We start from the raw sequence: 19,297 nt of genomic DNA on the forward strand, positions 1-19,297 counted from the left end.
ACAGTCGAAACATAAAAATAGAAATATAATATGCTTCAGTGCTACATCCAAATTTCAGGAAAGAAAATCATGGTTAATTTTGGGGGAGGCTAAAAGGTATCACAACAATGTTGCGTTGTGGTGCCGTAGAGAAGTTGTGGCCTACAAATCAAATTTTCAAGACATAAAAGTTAGATGTACAGCAACAAAAACTGTCATAATTTTTACTTTCTGAAGGAAAACAAAAGCTGAACTCATACTACATTCTTCCTCATCTGTCATAATAATCATAATATGTTCATTTATTCATATTGTGAGGTCCGTTTTTTCCAAACAGTGTTGCATTCTGCCACATTTTGCTATTCCAACAGAAAATTTTATGCATTTCATTGGGCATACATGATTGAAATCTTTGAAGGAGAAAAGCCTGAATAGCAAAACTTGCATGAGCCTGCAGGCAGCATTTTACGTTTAAGGGGGTGACTAATAACATTTCATTATAAAGGCTCACATGAAGTCTAAAACTGGAGCTTCAAGAGACCTCTTAGAAAGGAGGTATACTGTGGTCAGATCAGAAACTTATACATTAAATTAACCCAAGTTTTCAGAGGTTTCAGCTGGACAATTCATTTGACTAAAGCTTGTAAAATGTTACACAATTGATCGTAAATAGGGTTGAGGTCCACATTATTTGATTTTATATGCAACTGGAAAGAAAGTTAAGGATAACACTGACCATACAGATGTTTCTCTGTTATATTTCTTGCTAGAATTGCGAAGTCTTGCACTACTGGTTTTTTTCCACTCTTAAGTGAAATAAAAAGCAGTTTATTGTCAACATTGTATCATATGCTGTATTTTTCCAATATACTCACATCAGGATTTTGCATTTGCAGTAATTACCTGTATTACAATACTCTATGAATGACTCTCTGAGAATAATATTAGCTATAAAGTGCCCCTTTGAAGAGGCTATGTCTCAGAAGTTTTCAGCATCTGACATCTATATCACTTTCTGAGTACAGTGATTGTATTGTTGGATAATGGGATCGCCATGGTTTTGAGGTTAGAAAGGCGACCATCTGACTGGAAGATCACAGGATCCAACATTGTAAGGGAACGTGCTGCTTTTCTGTTTGATATTGCTGGAAATTTAATGTCTTTAGCTTTTACACCCAATTACCTGGGCTCCCGAGAAAATGGTTATTTTTACCTGTGGTGTTGATTAAAAATTTTGTTTCATAATGTCACAAATATATTTATCTTCAAGAATACCTGGCAGTTCAGGTTGTAACTCCTGTTGTTTTTCTGGTGCATATCTTCAAATTAATTATCAACACCAGCAATTGTGCAATCAGTTTGCTTTAATAAATGTCTGATCAATGTGTTACCACCTTGTTTTGAAACCTAGGCTTGGACTGAGCTTTCGGTATCTGACCAGCCATCGTCCGCTAATGCTGCAATCAGACAGCTGAGCAAGTCCCATATGCCATTATTGGAACATTTGGAGGCCAAAAACATGAGCACAGACAGGGTTAATTCTGTTAGAATTTTACATTGTAATTTTATTTATCTGGAAATCGGCAGAACCCTTAGCAAGATTGTAGCACAAATGTTGAAAGGTTTTGGGGAGATAAAGAGGGTGAAAGATCCTGGGATGAGTGATGATGAGTGATATTAGTGAGTAGATGAGTAATGAGATTATATTGCAAAGGTGTGACTAAAGAACAGACAGACCATCAGCTTTTCGATCTTCACCCTGCTCCATTAAACAAAGGGGTTGCAAGAACTCGCTATCAGTAAGTTGAAGCAGACAAATTTTGTGTGACGATGATGTGTTGTGCTTGTACTATTATTCAAGTGTTTATCTCCACTATAAGAATTAACATTCATAATGTGCACTCGAGAGGGTTACTGATGGATAGATAAACAAGTACCCAGACAGAGACTAAGAGAGAACCAGGGAAGGAAGTAACCATTTGTCAAGACACTGTGACTTCACCCACTGGTTTGTGAACCGTTGTTTTGAAGTGGTTTGTAATTTGGCAGTCAGCCATCTAGGTCTTTTAAAACCACAAAAAGCCATATTTGGGGGAGTAAACAATGGCTTGAAGTTTTCACTCTTTCCAAGTTGTTAAGCATGTTTCCATGTGTGGTACAGTGTGCCATTCATATGGTAGCCACACCCTGATGCACAACCTGCTTTGTGGTCTATTTTCTCGAACTGGGACTCTAATTAAGAAGACATTGTATTGAAAAAGACTTGAAACTTTACAATGAAATCATAAACCCTTTAGGAAATCATTTAGTAAAATAAGAAAATCAAGTGAGAAGTAGAGCCCTTTTTGCTTTTTCAAACTAAAGTAGCCTACTGATGTTCTTTAGATAGAATGCAGGAAATTTCAGTACCTACTTAACTTCCCAGGCCTGTACTCTATCTTGATTTTCATATACAGCCTATGGGGGAAGAGAAGCGAATACTGACTTTGGCATGTGTCACCTGCTGGACCAACCTCTGAACTGTCGGATCATGTTCTGGTGCTTCTCCAGAGAATCTTGTAGGATTTTCTCTGCCGGGTCCATCTTCCAGTGCCATTCAGTTCCCACAGGGTTGGTGTGATGTCTGATCGTAGGATAGACGGATAAACAAATAATGGTTAACAGCTAACATACATACTGTAACGACTCAGTCATTATTGATACCATACCGTTTCTTCACAAGTATTAGTGACAGCAGGGCTTGAAGGCATTACTCTGAGCTAATTTAAAGCATTAGACACGGGTCAATCAATACACCACATTAAGTACAACATATTTTAACACATACTTCACAGATGAATATGAATATCTTTATAGCATGGTAAGAAATGCGAAGACTGACATTTCCTCATAAAGTAGAAGTGAATAATGTGGATTATGTGTACTCTCACCCTATAAAAACATAAAAAGTGAAAAATGGGTCCTACTGTAAGAACTGTGCCTCCTGTAGGTGTTAATAACACCTTTTCACCGTCCAAGTGTGATGTCTAGGTGCAACAACAAAATCTGAGGCATTCCAGTCTGTTAAATCAGACAGTCTGTTGAATGCATATGCACACATTCACACCCCATACTGGCCTTACCCATCAAATCTAACTCTACCTGTTGCTAGAAAGGTGTATGTGAGGGCAGCTAAAACAACGCATCTATGGCCCTGAAACTGCTTACTTTCTGTCATTCCACATAGCTGCCTTCAGAAAAGACAGGCAAATGTGCAGTGACAGGGGAGTGATTCTCCGCAGCATGTCCTGACAGCAACCTTTCAGTGCTCAACACGGTCAACTTTTCAAGTGGAACTTGAGGCGAGCAGAAGTCCCAGTGTTTCACCAATATCATCTCAAATTAGTGTCACCCCTTTGGGCCTTGTAATTATGCTGGTCATTAGTCTTCTGCACAGAAATCATAAAATAGTTTGCCACAGAAAGATCCTTGGTCAATGACAGATGGTGGTCTTGACTAATGGGTCAAATAAATAGAAAACAAATTATGTAGGAAATAATCAAAAAATTTAATGAAAATAGATTCCTTGTGCGCCAAGAGTGGATTTAGGAGTTTTATACAACCTGAACAAGGCAATGACTTTATCTGTCAGGCACATACCTCCAGCAGAAGACACACTTGTTAGCACAGGCAAGACTGGGCGTCGTTTCCATACACCGATGGGACTCGATACCATAGAAAGTGTGTTTGTAACAGCCTCCTCTCCCTCGCAACATAGACTACACAACAGAAATAACATATTGAGTGTTAATACTTTCAGTTAGTCAAAGACTACAGGGCCCTGTGAAAAAGAGTAAATGTGATTACCTTAGTCCATCGACAGAGCTTCACTCCTGAGTGACTTCCAATTAGTTTGTACCCTGCACACACAAATTAAGAACATATGAGAATAATGTGGTTCTTGCTCAGACACACCCACAACAACCCACAAACACACAGGCCAAAGTCCATGCAATGGTCAACCCACATCATGTCAGGGCCTGCTGGCTAGAAATCAAACCCGCGACGAATGATGGGTGTATGGGACTCCTGCTCTGAGCATTGGTGCCCACATCATCATCCCAACCACTCAGCTCTAATGTTGCCTCCCTGTGGCGCTGTTTTTAAGCCTTTCTGACCCGTCCAATGTCAATGTGCATATGAGTAAGTGTGAATGCAGAGCTGTTGAGTTAATCAATGCTTTGCTCAAGTCTCTACACTGAAATCAGGTTTTATCCAGTTTTTTTTTTATTATTATTATTATTATCTGAAAAACATATTTATAGTTCATGATAAAAAAATATGTTTGGATTAATCAGACTAACCCTTTGTATTCACACTGGCAAAAGACAAAGTAGCCCCAAATGAAGCCTGAGTAATTGAAACTCAAATTCTTCCTCAGTGTCTCATGGGTGCATTCCCACCTGAACCTGGAGCTGTCCATTTGTGTTTAGGTGTTAAAGCCAGGCCTGAACAAAGGCTTGGACAAGTACATCAGGAGAATACTTGTATTACTTCATCTGCTAAAGAAATGCCACATGATAATATTTTGGTTGCTTGTAGGAGACTCTAAAATGGTTCACCAGAAGTCACCTTCTACTTAACCTTTTCATGCATGAATTATGAAAACCTCCCCTCAGGATTTTTCCCCAAGTGTTTAATTACTTTCTAGGCATGGAAAAAAAAATGTCAACTTAATTTTTCAAGGGGTTGGTGACATGTCTACTAAGTTGGACAATGTGCTTTGGAATTTTTAACTAATGGAAAATGTTTTTAACAAAACAATAAAATACGTTGATGTAAATGCTTTCTTTTTTTTTTACCTACAAGGGTCCCCTAGAATAAAAGGAATGGACATATATTCTTTCCCTGCACTCCTCTGGCCTACCGTAAGCAATCTTGGGCATCTCATCTTTTGAAGACTTTTTTTTTTTTTTTTTTGCACTCACAATGGCTGACAAGTGGGTTGCAGTGCATATGACGACACACTAACTTGCACTTTAGAGAGTGATGCGCAACTTCGACATGTCATGCATATAGATAAAAACTGCTTTTGAAAATCTGTCCACTGTAGTGACCACTATGCAAGAAAGGTGCAGCAGAAGAGGCTTGTGTGAAACCCAGGCAGTAACACTTTATTGTCAGACACTTTATGTGTTTTGAATGCTTAGATATATTTGTGCAAAAATATTTCAAGTGTAGCAAGATCTTTGTGCCTGAGCTCACTGTTTCAGATCTCAGGAGTGACACAAGACACATCAAGCATAAATGGTTAAGGTGTATGTTCATAGATAGGAAAAAGAATTACGAACACCTACTTTTCATTTACCATCTGAATGAAAACAGCTTGCCACTGATCAAGTCGGTCCCTTTAAGATGTAAAAAAATCATCTACTTACAAAAGCACAAACACATAAGCATATAAGAGACTCAATTTCTTCTTTGCTCAAATATCTTGTGTTTACAGTTTTTTCTCACTTACCACAAGCATGCTTTCCATCAAACTGATTTTCCAACCTCAAAAGAACACAAGAGCTTGCACGCTCCTTTAACCTTTCTTCTTGCAACTGCAAGATTCATAAAAATATATAGTCATAGGCCTACACCAAGTTGACCTGAAGCTGCTGAGTTTATTTAACTATTAATGATCAAAATTTATCCTAAGTGTTTTTTAAAGTAGTTTCCAGTGACCCATTTTTGTCAGCAGATTGCGCCAAAATGAGGGAGAGAAAAGTTTAACATTTGTCCTCCTACTGCACTTTATGAAAAATCTCCTGAAAAAAAATGCACTTGTTATAAATCATCATGGGCAGCACACTGGAATAGTGGTTAGTATTGCTGCCTCACAACAGGAAGGTTGCGGGTCCGATTTCCGTGTTTGTATGTTCTCCCTGTGCTTTAGTGAGTTTCCACAAGGCACTCCAGTTTCCTTCCACCATCCAAAGACATCATGTTTGGGTTAACTGGTGACTCTAAATTGTCCGTAGGTCTGAGTCTGAGTGTGAGTGGTTGTTTGTCTCTGTTTGACTCTGTGTGTTGGCCCTGTAATGAACTAGTGATCTGCCCAGGGTGTACTCTGCCCATGCCCAATGTGAGCTGGTATTGGCTCCAGCATCTGCCACAACCAAAAAAAAGGATAAGCAGTAGAAGATGAACGAAATGATGAATAATCATATTCAGATGTCCAAGGCATTCACAAGTGAACCCATAGGAAAATGTCCAAAAGTTTTCTAGGAAGCATTTCAACAGGTTCAGGCCACCTGCACAGATATTAAGCTAACCACGTGTTCCCTAACCCATGTTCCTCAGCACTTCCTGAGAGAGAAAAAAAAGGAATATATATATATATATATATATATATATATATATATATATATATATATTTATATATGAATTAAAAAAAAAAAGTTTCTGGTTGCTCAGCACATACCACTTTCATGACAAGCTACCCCCCTTTTCTCTCTCCACTGCTACTTCCTTGCCTCTCTCTCACCATCAGTGAATGTCAGAGATTCTGTCCAATCCTTCTACCGCAATGTCAACCATTAACTCAGTGTTGGTGTAAAAACATGGCACCTCCAGTCTCTCTGGAACAACATATAAATGACACAAAGCAGAAGTTGTTCTTCGACAAGAAACAAATACAGTCCTTGTTGCTGTTGATGAGGCAGATGGATCCAAATCTACTTTCCAGAAATAATCTGAGTTTGGATGCAGGCAACATGTCCATTTGATAGGTGTACTCTCCTGAGCATTGTTGATGCCACATGATTTGCTCTTTGTTTAACTTTCTTGGATTTTATGCAAAACTTTCACTGGTCTGTGACTTGTGCATTCAAGTCATGCCAGAAAAACACTATAGAGGCAATGGGTTTTCTAGACACAGCATCATTAAAGCAATGCCAAAATTTTCATCTTTCGTTCTTTTATTCCAAATGAAGCAAACTGTCCTACAGAGTCGACTGCTGCCAACATAAACACCATGAAATAGGTCAACATTTGGTCAAATGAAGTGAAGTCTTGCTCACACGGTTCTATTTATAGAGTGTTGTGTAAGCGAACAGCAGGGGGCCAATGCCTGAAAATGACTGGTTTGTCTTATACTATTGTATGAGCTAAATAGTAGAGGAAAGGAAAAAGGAAATCACCTATACGAATTTAATTGATTAAATTAAGTGTCAATTAATTGAATATTGCACAGTCCAACAAGCCTGAATGCAACACACAAGAACACATTACCATGTCACGGTGAAACCATAGTGCAATGTGGGACCATTTCAAGCTGATAAATGGTGACAGAGGACCCAAATGTACATGTTGTGGGTCTAAGTTTCAGCAACAGCTCAACACGTTTGTGAAGTTACAGCATAAATAGCTCATGTTCAGAATTTATTTCCAATTTAAAGTGGCCTGCATTTTCTTATTCATTTCATTTTCAACTGCTTATCCATCAAGGTCACAGGGGGTGCTGGAGTCAATCCTAGCAGGCATATTAGGTGAAGGAAGGTCACCTTCAAGAGGCCGCTATTCCATCACATAGCTGACAAATAGTGAAAGAAACGCTCACACTAACACCTATCTGTGGGCAAAATAGAGTCAACAATCAATCAGGACGTGCATGTCTTTGGGCTTGGGGAGGAAACCCACATAGGCATGATGAGAACATGCAAACTTGTACAGAAAGGCCCCAGGCTTGGTAATCTAACCCATAAATGTCCTGCTGACGAACAATAGTGAAAACCCAAATACATTTTCTCTGTCCAATTTACTTTTGTTATATTAAAAAAAGTGCCATTGTCCATATGGTTACTGTATCCCAAATTATAATAAAATCATTGATAAAGTATTATGACTTATTTTTCCAGTATATTTTAAGCAATATTTAGCTTTTAAGATGTCAGATGAAATTCATCAATTAATCAACTAAAAGTTAATGAATTGGTCGATATGTTTCATCTTTAAGGTAAATATGAATTCATTCATCTACCGCTTATCTATCTCCAGCTCGCAGGGGATGCTGCAGCCAATTCCAGCTCACACTGGATGAGGGCAGGGTACACCCTGGACAGGGCATCAGTCCATCACAGGGCCAACACACAGAGACAGACAGAGACAATCACTCACTCACACTCACACTCACACCTACAGACAAATTTAGAGTCACCAATGAACCAAGTACCCGGAGGAAATGCACGCAAGCACAGGCAGAACATGCAAACTCCACAGAGAGAGACCCCAGGCCAGGGAAACAACCTTCTTGTTGTGAGGCAACAGCGCTAACCACTATGCCGCTGTGCTACCCCTAAGGGAAATATATTAAATCTAATTAGTCAACAACCAAGACTCTGTGGCTTCATTTAACAACAGTTCACTAAAGCAGAGTTATATGGCCTGCAAGCTCTTTCAGATGCTTCAGATGATTTATTTGTTGATGCCTCAGAGGAGCATAGTTTTTCCAGATGAGATAAGCAGAATACAGATCACATATTCTACTGGAACCAAAAGAATCAGACCATACATAAACTGAATTACATGGTAAGGATATTGGATGAAATACTTCAAGAGCACTGCCCTACGACACCAGCTAGGAGGGGTTTCTAGTTTGTAGAGGGACAACTTGGACCAGTACAGCAAGGGCAGGAAGAGGCAGAGAGCTGGAGGGACAGCTCTGTGTCACCAGAAAATACAGACTGTTCAGCTCTGTGCTGCTTCTTTTTGAATAATTATGACCAGCTTTAAATAACCAATTTCCCTATAAAAGTGTTTTTTGTTTTTTATAAGAAAGAAAAGACTGGAACAGAATGCAATTTCATGAGCTAATTAAAGTTGACACAGTTCAACATGTTACATAATTCTGCATGGTACACAAAAGAAATCAATATTTGAGGCTAGTAGACTATTTATGGTTTACAAAAAAAAAAAAAGAGAGAGAGTCCTTCAGTGCCTGAGGTAAAGTAAGCGAAAACATTAACACCTCTGTCAGTGACTTTGATCAAAAGTAAACACTTTAAAGCAGAAAAATAATACACTGATTTCTCAGGTGGCAATTTGTGTATGTTTTTTAGATTTGCTGAAATTAAAAAAAATAACATGACTCATAATTTATGTTCTCAGGTGAATTGCAACATTGCTGCCCATGTGGAATCCGCAAGGTGAAGGATTTTCTGACAAGCAGCCGGTGTGTTGTCACTTAAGTGTAATTCTTTACTGCCAAGCAAGATAATGTGAATATATTATCCACCACCAGTATCACCAGTGACACATGGCAGATGTTCTCTTGAAACTGTGTGCATTTTACACTTAATAGTCAAATGCATTACATTTCATAATTTAGGTCCAGCTTTGTTTCTGTTCTTAGGTTTAAATTTGTCCACATCCCATTTTTCCTCACCTTGCTTTGTCAGTGCTTCTTTAAGGGCGGGGGTGATCATCTCTCGCCTTTCCTCTTCATCTGCAAGCTTCTTCACTGCAGTAAACTTGGAGAGCTTCACTGTATGGACGTCTCCCCTTCCCTCCTCGTTACTCTGTGGCAGATACTCAGAGTCATTTACTGTTTATAACCATAAACCATGGCTTGAAATATTAAGCTCTGGTGCTGTGTTTTACCTGACAACTGTCATAGCTAAAAATCAATAGAATATGATGTTAGAAACTTCATGTCTGATGAGAGAAAAAATTATTTCTTAAGAAAAATATAAAAATTAACCCAAAACCTTTTAGCCAACAATAATACAAAGCCACATACTGACCACAAAACTAACAACTAACTAAAATTTTAAGGTTGAGATGTCAAGACAACTTTTTAAAATCAACAATAGACCAAATCGACAGAGTACAGATCGCAGGTGTGCATTATAGAGCTTATAGAGCTTGCTTTGAATGTGTTAGCATCCTCTCTAGGTGTAATTATAGATTATATTCAAAAGTGGATGTAGATTTTGGGTCTGGAAAGTGAAGCCAATGCGGTACACGTTAATCAAGGGGTAACTCCACTGGTTAAATTGTTGTATTGTTGTATTGTAGTGAAGTCAATGTGAAAGTGAAAAGTTGCCTTACTTGTGACTTGTTTTATTACCCAGGTCCTATTGAGGTTACAGTCCCAGTCTATACCTCAATACAACATGATGTTAATCATGTTGTATTGAGACCAAGCAGGGTATTCATTAGGGAGTATCTACCCTGAATAAATAATCTACCTTACACAGCAACTTATCTGGCAAAACAGGGCAGAGCTGCAGATCACCCCTCACCTTTTTCCAGTCCCACCTTACAAATTCAAGGTTTCAAAGCAGCCTGTTCACATTGGTGATGTGACTATGGATTGCTCAAACTGACCCTTAAATTCTCCTCCTTCATCCCAAAGTAAAAGAAAAATAGCTGAGGAGTATTTCTTGATTTTTATCCTTGTTAATTTTCCCCAACTATCAACATGCCACGTTGGTTACTAATGCTCTAGTTGCAACCTGACTCTGCTAAGACTCACTGACACTAACAGCCAATGCCAGCTAATGCTCCAGGCGAGGATGGGGTACACCTTGGACAGTTCCCCAGTCCATCGCAACATATACAGACAGACGAACAACCACTCACGCTCACACTCACACCAGACCTAAGGGCGATTAGCCACCAATCAACCTAGACATGCCTGTCCCACAAACCTACGACCTTCGCAACGGCGCTAACCACTATGCAGCCATCCTGCTCTGCCCTAATAAAAATTATTTCAATATTTAGGTTCTCTGGTTTTTATTTTCATACTGGCTTTCAAACAAAACTACTCGATATAATTGCTTTTTTTCTTTTTAAATATGAGTAAGCCTGCTATTGAAGGCCTATCAATACCTCTCTGTTTGGGCTGATGACCTTTACAAGAGTGGCAAATGAGCTTTAACTGATAAAGCGGCTCTGTCTCGCCTGTCACACCTCCCGTTGGAGCCTTCATGTAAAACATGTTAATTGGTGACTGTATTTTTTAAAGCTTCATGACCACAGCTCACTCTTTGGCTCAGTGTAGCTGCAGTGTGACCTGGTTCAGCAGCACAGTGCTGGACCAGTAATGGGATTATTTACAGTGTCTCTACTCTGAAAAATATCACAGCAACAGCAGAGTCAAAAATTTTTGTGTGTTGTGCCTTGGATTGTGTATAGGGTGGCCTGTTATCAAATCTCAATCTAGAAGGAATGTTCTTTCTTGTGGATTGACTTGAAGGAGTGTAACAATGGCTTAATTTATGGGGTTTTTTTATAAAAAAAAAAAAAAGGGGGGGGGGGGGGGGAATAAAACGTGCTCATTATATACAGGTGCAGTCAACACATAAACTAGGTGAAACAGGTGAGCTTGGATATGTAAATGGAATGGCATGATATAACAATGATAATTAAGCAGCTGGTGATTCTTGAGGATTTGGGCGGATGAATGGCAGATCGTTTATCAAAATACAAGGGGGAGTCTGTCTGAAGAAGGAGAGCTCAAACTAAAATTTGATTCACTGTTGTCTAATATCCATGCCTCGCACCACTCAGAACAACCTGGTGGGGAAGCAAATAAACGCCACCTTACTTGGTAGACGACTCAACTGGCCACAAAAAGAGCAGATGTCCAACGAGAGCGGCCGTGTCGAGGTCCTTCGTCATGGCCTCCCAAGCTAGACTGGTCCTTGGCTGAAGTGGCTGTCGGTCTGGCTCGTCCCTCTTCAGCGGCAGTCTTTTGTGCGATTGGCTTGGTTATTAAGTCAATATCCGAATTATCTTTCTCTTTCCTGATGAAAACAGACTGGAGCCGCGGGCAGCACAAGCGACCCTGGTTACCACGGCAACTCAAGACGCTGGAGGCTGAGTGCCGTGCAGCCAAACTTGTTTCGGTCTCCAGCAGCTTCAGCTTCAACTTGGAACTCAGCCCTTGTAGCTTAGCGGCTAAATTCTGACTTATGAGTTTCTTTTCTGTTGTGGTTGTTATTGCTTCATCAGGTCTCCTGGGGAAGCTCTCCTCTTCAGAACTTCCCCAGAACTCCCCAAAACTCCCCAAGACTAACTTGGAACTTAGAACTTAGAACTTAACTTAGAAGTTTGAGGGGTGTGGGGGATTGGAATCTCCACCCTTCCTTTCTTCGGACCTCACAACATGTGCTCACTCTATGTTCTGCTTAAATCAATGACAATTTGCACCAGACCAGATTAATTTCACCTTGGTATGAATGCTGATTGTTGCTTCTTCCAAACCCAGACGTTAGCAAGTCTTAACTGTTTTTTGGCCAGTGGAAAGGGGCCTTAGAAGATAAAAAAGGTAAGGTTATAACTACAGTTCTATAGAACACTCATGGAGGACTGCAGTAACAACAGCAAATCAGACAGTTAGTGATGGGCCTTTATGTGTGTGATTATATCAAGTCATTTAGTTAACTGACAGAGTCATTCATATTTCCCTTCTCTTCCAACTTTCAAGTCAGAAATACACTTGAGGGTCAGTAGAGGAAAATATGCCAAAGAGCAACACTAATTGTTGATCTAGGGCAGGACAGAAGCTCAAGGCTTGTGATTTTGCATCTATTGCATCACTTAGTGTGTGAAATTACCATTTAGTACTAGATGGGACTGAACAAAGGAGCATTGCTCTGTCCAGACAGAACAGTTGGTTTAAATCTACAGCTTGATAAGACAAGCAGCAGCCTTTTCTAGTGCTAAAGAAGCTGCAGCCAATTTGTCTTAAAGATTAAAGACCTCCTTTGGGCTAAGATAACTTTTTTGCAGTGTACGACATTCATATGTAAATCTTAATATCTGAGAGGATTGCTGTTTATATAAATGACTGACGCGTTATTAGGTCCTGCTAGAGAGGTTGCCCGAGGTGGGAGCAGGTATTACTTTTCAGAAAGGCATGATTGGCTAGCTGCCTTTGCAATGAGCCATGCTAAGTGACAGTTCCACCCATTTACTGGACTGCTGCTACTGCTTTGGCTGGTCTATAGGGATCTATATTTCTCCTTCCATGGCAGCATCATAAGAGGCAGATATGTTGTAAGCAAATAAACAATGACATTAAGTGTGGATTCCTGAGGATTACCACAAGCGCCTCATGTGCAGCAGTAACACTTGTTTACTGGTCACATGGTTCTAAATGTTATGGAAATGAGTCTTAACAATGATAAGTTATGTCCAGAGCTTTCTGAGCTTCTGTTATTTTAGAAATATTTGTAATAACTGATTTCTTCGGCCACTAAAGGGCAACGGGGAGCTGGACATGAACACATTGACAAGAATAATCTTTAAACTTGACGCAACATGGATTTACAACGTTATCATTAATTTGCCTTGTCTGTGACTACGTGGTAGATGTAAGTCCAATATTCATCTTCATTTTCCTCTCCCCTCCAACCAATGCCTGAGGGAAATATCTGCCTCAACTAGTCGCAAACTGTTTCTGTCTACTGTTCAGTGCTGACCGGGTGGGATAGTGTGAGTATTTTGTTGAAAACGGCAGTCTGCTTCAGACAAAGTTAAACTATGGAAGCGTTTTGAATTAAAAAAAAAAAAAAAAAAAAAAAGTAAAGTTGAGTACAGAGAGTTAAACATCAAAATAAGACTACACATTACACATTATGTCAAGTAGAAAAGGATTAGGATGGTATTCTGAAACGTTATCTCTCTGCAAATTATTTTGGGTTGTTTTACTTTAAGTGGTTTGAAGGATAGAATAATTACTGTTTTACTACAGGTGTCGGGTGAGCCACATAGTCATTCAGGGATATCATCTGCCACCCTGGGGTACAATCATCATTATGATGTAGCTCAAATAGCAAGTTGGGTCACCAGATATCTACCTGAGATGAAAATAAAGTAACCTGCGCTTTAAAACTCAGATTGAGGGGAGATTATTTCTACATGTCAGCCCATACAAACCACATTCACAAACTGCGTTCTTAACATGAAACATTCTGAAAGCACACGTAACATGCAACCAACAGTGCAACAATCTGTCCCTGTGGTGTTTGTGATTCATCTGGCCCCTGTCTCGGATTCCCACTGCTTAGCTTTCACCCTTGCTTGAGAGATCAGAGACATCCAGTCATGCATTTGCCAGTCCGGACTAAGACAACTGGGACATCTCACAGCATCGTGTTGTGCTCTGGAACCCAAGACACAACATGGGGCTGATGCAGACAGAGAGTGCAGCAATGACACACAGTGCAAGTAGGAAAACATAAAGGTACATGACAGCAAAGACCAATTAGGCACATGTTTTAGAGGATAAAAATTATAATTAGAAGAATATATATTTACGAATGCTGTTGCAATTATGTATGATGCTAAATTTCTCCTTAGCACACCATGTTTAATGGTGCTAACAACGCACAAGTCCTGATGCAATTGTTACCCAATTTGTGTAGTAGCTCAGGACCCATTGATGTAGCAGATAAACTGATAACAGGACGTTTGTATGCCCATACAAAAATCATAGCAGCATTTTTATCTCTGCTTCTTTTCTCTCCACTAAGGTTAAAACATCAAAGCCCAGCTAAGAAAGCCACTTGACTTTCCAGTTTAATGATCTTTTCCATATTCACTCCTACATGGCGGACCCTCCTACAGCATGAAAGGGAGCATTCTGGATGAGGCAGGGGCATTTCGGGACAAACTTGAGAAGGCAATACAAAAGATTCAGAATCAATCAGAGCAACAACACAAATTAAACTTACCAACACTTGGCAAAATTCAAATAAAAAAATAGCCACAGACTAAAGGTGGGTAATATTAGCTCTACAATCTGGCCACCAATCACAGCGTGCCTGCCAGTCTGTCACTGAGCACTTCTGAAGAAAAACTGTTGTGAGATAGATGTACCCATCAAGTTCAGCAATCATCCACTCATCTTCAACCCTGCTTGGTCACAAGCATCACTGGTATCATTGCAGTTGAATCTGTCTATGTCATTTTTAGCTCCAAAGCATTTTGCTGCTTACAGTGTGTTCAGTGTGTTCATCCACTAAAAAATAGGGATGAGGTAACAAACTCCAAAACAGGCAGCTTATTTCCAAAACATGGAAGATTTAAATCAATGTGACTGGTGTGACAGTATGAAATACCACAGCAAATTTCTCATTAGTGAGAGAAAAGGACCCTTACATATGATTAGCTCAGTAAAAAAAAAAAAGAAGAAGAAGAAAACAGTGTGCAGTATTGTGTATAAAATAGTCATGTTTATTTCTTTTCTTTTATTTGCATTGAAGTAATTTTGCAAAAGAAGAGTAGTCCAAATTTTCTTAAAGAGAGGTGTGTGAAATTAACTCATGGTTAGAGAAAGTGATTAATTTCAGTTATCCTTTCTCAAGGATGTGCTTCCAAATATTAAGTGGAGGATGCCAATAATTTTGTCAAATCCATTCATGGAGAGTTGGGTAAAATAAGATAAAAGTTGTTGCATTACTTCAAAGCAAAGAAAATAAATAAACATGTGAATCCCAAAGCACTCGTAATGGCAATGCTTTTCTGGGAGAAATGGTTTCTTATTTGCCAAAAGTGTTGCAAAGTGCACTTCAGTCAAGATCTATAAAATGATCAACACTGGCTAATGGATTAAAGAACAGTGTTTTGAGATATTAAGCAAACTAGCTAGGTTGGTTGCGATTTCTTTAACTCCCTGAAAATTTTCAGGGAGTAAAAGAGAGGCGTGCGAAATATATATATATTCTTTACTGAATCTACAATATCCAACATGGTTTCATTTCATTTGTTTTGTTGTGGAAATTCACTGTCAAAGTCAAGTTCAATTCAATTCAATTATTCAATTTACAATTATACAGTATTTCCAACTCCCAATGTACTTTTTCCCTAAGGCGCTTGTAGAACTTACAGTATAATAGTGAGAAGCCCAGCAGTTATACCATTAGCAGCATCTGTCGAGGAGGAAAAACTCCCTTTTACCAGAGAGAAACTTTCAACAGAACCAGATTCAGGTTAGACAGCTGTCTCCACTACTGCTCTGGACAAACCACAGAGGTGAAAGAATTTCAAAATATCTTTGACAGTTCTGTTCTTCAGTTTCTGTCAGTCAACAAAATTATATCTGCACAAGTTATTTGAACAAATAGCTGCTGATATATTGGCCTGGCCCTTTTGTCAGTCTGCACTATAATTAATTCACAATACCACTATGAAATGAAATGTGCTGACATTTATTCCCAGGTCATTTCAAGTAAATTCCATTCCACACTGATATGATCAAACACTGCAGTTAATAACCAAATGTGAAAAATTATCATTTTGTGTTGCAGGAAGCCGAAGGTGAAAGCCTGCCGTGCACCAACAGTGCAGTGCAACGCAGTAATCCAGGCTACGGAGACGTAAGCATGATATTTTCATTAATATCGGCACGTCACCTGGGCATATTCCTGAGCTATTCACTTTAAAACACTCATCACTGATGCAAAGTGCTGAACACAGCATCAGATCATAAGTGAGATTCATTCTCATTTTGGTTAAAAAAAAAAGGGCCAGGGAATAGTATTAAATATGTTATGTGTCTATTACGACATCTTTGCAAACAGCATTGGAAGTGAAATAACAGTGCAGCGTTAAATATCAGATGTTGCGCGACCAGCAACCAAGAGTCTCTGCCATCACCTAGTGGTCAAATTCAGCCAAGTAAGCTTCTGCCTGCATATTGAGGATGGTTTCTCAAGTAGATTAAAACCAGTTTTGGAAGTTGATTGACCTCCAGCTAAGTTATATACTGAAAGTAATTTTTATTCAGTATTTATATTTGAAGACCTAAGTAAAAGAGGCACATATTCAGCACAAAGCAGATACTCAGGTCTGGGATCTCAGTTGCAGCTATGGTCTAACAAGCAGTTAGAGATATTCCTTCACACCCAATTTACTTTTGTCACTGTCACAATAGATCAGATACTTTTACAGCAGGTCCAATATAAATATTGAGGTCAATTGACAGATACATGTAAGTATCACAAGCAAATGGCATGACAGCAGAAACATGGCTTCCTGATAAAAACTGGAAAAAACACCAATTGAAATCATTAAAATAAAGTCTGGTTTCTTCATAGTGGCTGGCAAGTTCTGGGTTTCTCAGTCAACTGTAATTATTCTCTGATTCTTCTTTGATATCCTTTCCCTGGTGAAAAAAAAACTAATGCAGCAGTTTGACCAGTCTGCCCAAAGCTTACACAGAATATATTAATGTTAATGTTACAAATGAAGAGATAACCCTGACAGGTTGATTGCTGTGTCCTATAAGCAGCAGTCAATCTATGTGTATTGTCTTTGTTGTTTATAGTGTAAATGGCGACCGTTATTCTATATCTGAAGTTTAGTGAAAATAGTAATTAGTATTAGTTAATTAATTCTATTAAATTTACCAGCAGGTGTAGAACAGGGTCATGGATTATTATATCTTGGCACACCTTCTCTCAGCCTTGGATGTGCCATTAAGGTAGATTCTGTTTACATTTGTTAGTCCTGGTGAACAGGAGTTCAATTTCACTCTGATTCTATAAACTAGAGAACTCCTAAAGATCTGCCTCTCAAAGGAATAGAAACATTGCAAGGCTGGATTCTCTTCCATTTCTCACGGTTTGCTTCTTTGCTTGGGTCCTTCAAAACCAGCATATAAAAGGGGAACAGTAATGCTTTTTCCTTCTCAGTATTTTTGCTTTTCTTGAATCACTTCTTTCTCGCAAGTCTGTGAAGTGGGCGTCCTCGCTGTTATGCAAGCCTCCACTTTTCGCGTGTCGGGTTCTGGTGTCTATCAACCCATCTGCCATTTCTCCTTCAATGACGTCACTTTTTCTTTTCACCTAGCACACTTTTGTCTAAGGTAGTGAATATGACAAAGGTGCCTTTGTTTAGCACATGAAGTGGTAACACTGAAATAAGCCTACAGGATGATGATACTACAACTCTAGACTCAACAATTGCTCAACTGTAACAGCCGACTGTAACTGTATATCAACCTTATCTTTATGATTAGAAATTTACACCACATCTATAAATGTTCAGTTGTATAAGAGTTCCTATGATTCCTTCAGTAGCAGTAATTTTCTGAGGACGGGGAAAGATGGGGTGCAATCATTTTAAGCCCCCCGCCCCCTTTAAAAAGATTATAGGTTTACATACCAGTAAAGAAAGAGGTGACTTCAAGGTGAGGTAATGGGCATTAAGAAATAACTATAGATATCTCTAAGAGTTGGAATATAGTCTGACCTTGGCCTTCCTGGCGATGTTCATCATGCTTCCAAGGTCTTCCATGTCCACCACTGCACCTGATTTCTTCTCATCTTGCAGGCCAGACTCATCCTCATCACTGGTAGATTCTATCAGATCATCCTGAATCAGGAAGGAAAAAAAAAAAAAACACAAATTATTGTCAGAACTAAAAAGGTCAAGTACAAATAACTGAATGGAAAACATAATTGATTTTGCAAAGTGCATAGATTGAACTATGGATTGCTCTAATCCATGACCACTTACAGAATTGTCCCTGCACAAGCAAGGGGGGCCTGAGCGGAAAACACTTATTGTACATCATTAGCCCCAATTGTAATGCTTCACAAAATAAGAAAATCATATGAATTTTATGGAAATTCAGAATGCATGGCCAGTGTCAGGCTCTCTGCCTAAGTTTGCGGCAGCAGGATAAAATATATGAGCAGTGCACTGAGTAAATAAATCACAATGACGGTTCTGTCGCCATACTCCTCAGATGCGATTAGCTCCAGGTGAATGTCACCTCTGTTGAGTGCACTGAGTGCAGCAGACAGAGGGGACAAAGTCTCAGCTAGAATTGGTCCTGAGGAGCCTGGTACCATGACAACTGTTCATCTCTGTCTACTGAGATGCATGTAAAAGCTGTTAGTGTGTGAGTGTGTACATTATATGTGTATGTTTATAATTGCCTTCTTGTAAAATCTCTCATTTCAGTAATTGGTCAAAAATAAAGGAGTTATTTTTATATTTCAACATGACTGACAGTGTTGATACTGATCAAGCATAGTGAATTAATTTAACAATTAAATTTGTTCTTGTTTTGTGTTTTATTGGCACTGAGAAGCTACTAAGCTAGCTACACTTTCTCTTAAAACTGATTTTAATGTATTTCATATATAATATGTTATATGTTATATTATCACCCTTTTTAATCAAAGGGTGATACAAAATATGTCGGAGGGAACATGAATATTAAACATCATAATATCAAAAATTTTAGGTGCGTCAGCCAAACATTTCAGACATGTTCTTTGTCGACACTTTGTCGACACACAACTCACTTATGTCCCAACATCTACAAATT

At 39.0% G+C, this 19,297-nt stretch overlaps 1 protein-coding gene across 2 annotated transcripts in view; it reads right to left on the reverse strand.

Annotated features, from left to right (window-relative positions):
• Positions 1–19,297, reverse strand: part of tyw1 (tRNA-yW synthesizing protein 1 homolog (S. cerevisiae)) — a 52,346-nt gene that overhangs the window by 28,737 nt on the left and 4,312 nt on the right. For both annotated transcript variants that reach the window (XM_029517241.1, XM_029517242.1), the window contains 5 exons: positions 18,211–18,333; positions 9,389–9,521; positions 3,826–3,878; positions 3,619–3,737; positions 2,493–2,602 (listed from right to left, as the gene is read on the reverse strand). In XM_029517241.1, the coding sequence (XP_029373101.1) occupies positions 2,493–2,602; positions 3,619–3,737; positions 3,826–3,878; positions 9,389–9,521; positions 18,211–18,333 (538 nt within the window). The remainder of the gene's footprint in view (positions 1–2,492; positions 2,603–3,618; positions 3,738–3,825; positions 3,879–9,388; positions 9,522–18,210; positions 18,334–19,297) is intronic.

This window comes from Echeneis naucrates, chromosome 13, assembly GCF_900963305.1.
Source record: "Echeneis naucrates chromosome 13, fEcheNa1.1, whole genome shotgun sequence".
Taxonomy (NCBI): domain Eukaryota; kingdom Metazoa; phylum Chordata; class Actinopteri; order Carangiformes; family Echeneidae; genus Echeneis; species Echeneis naucrates.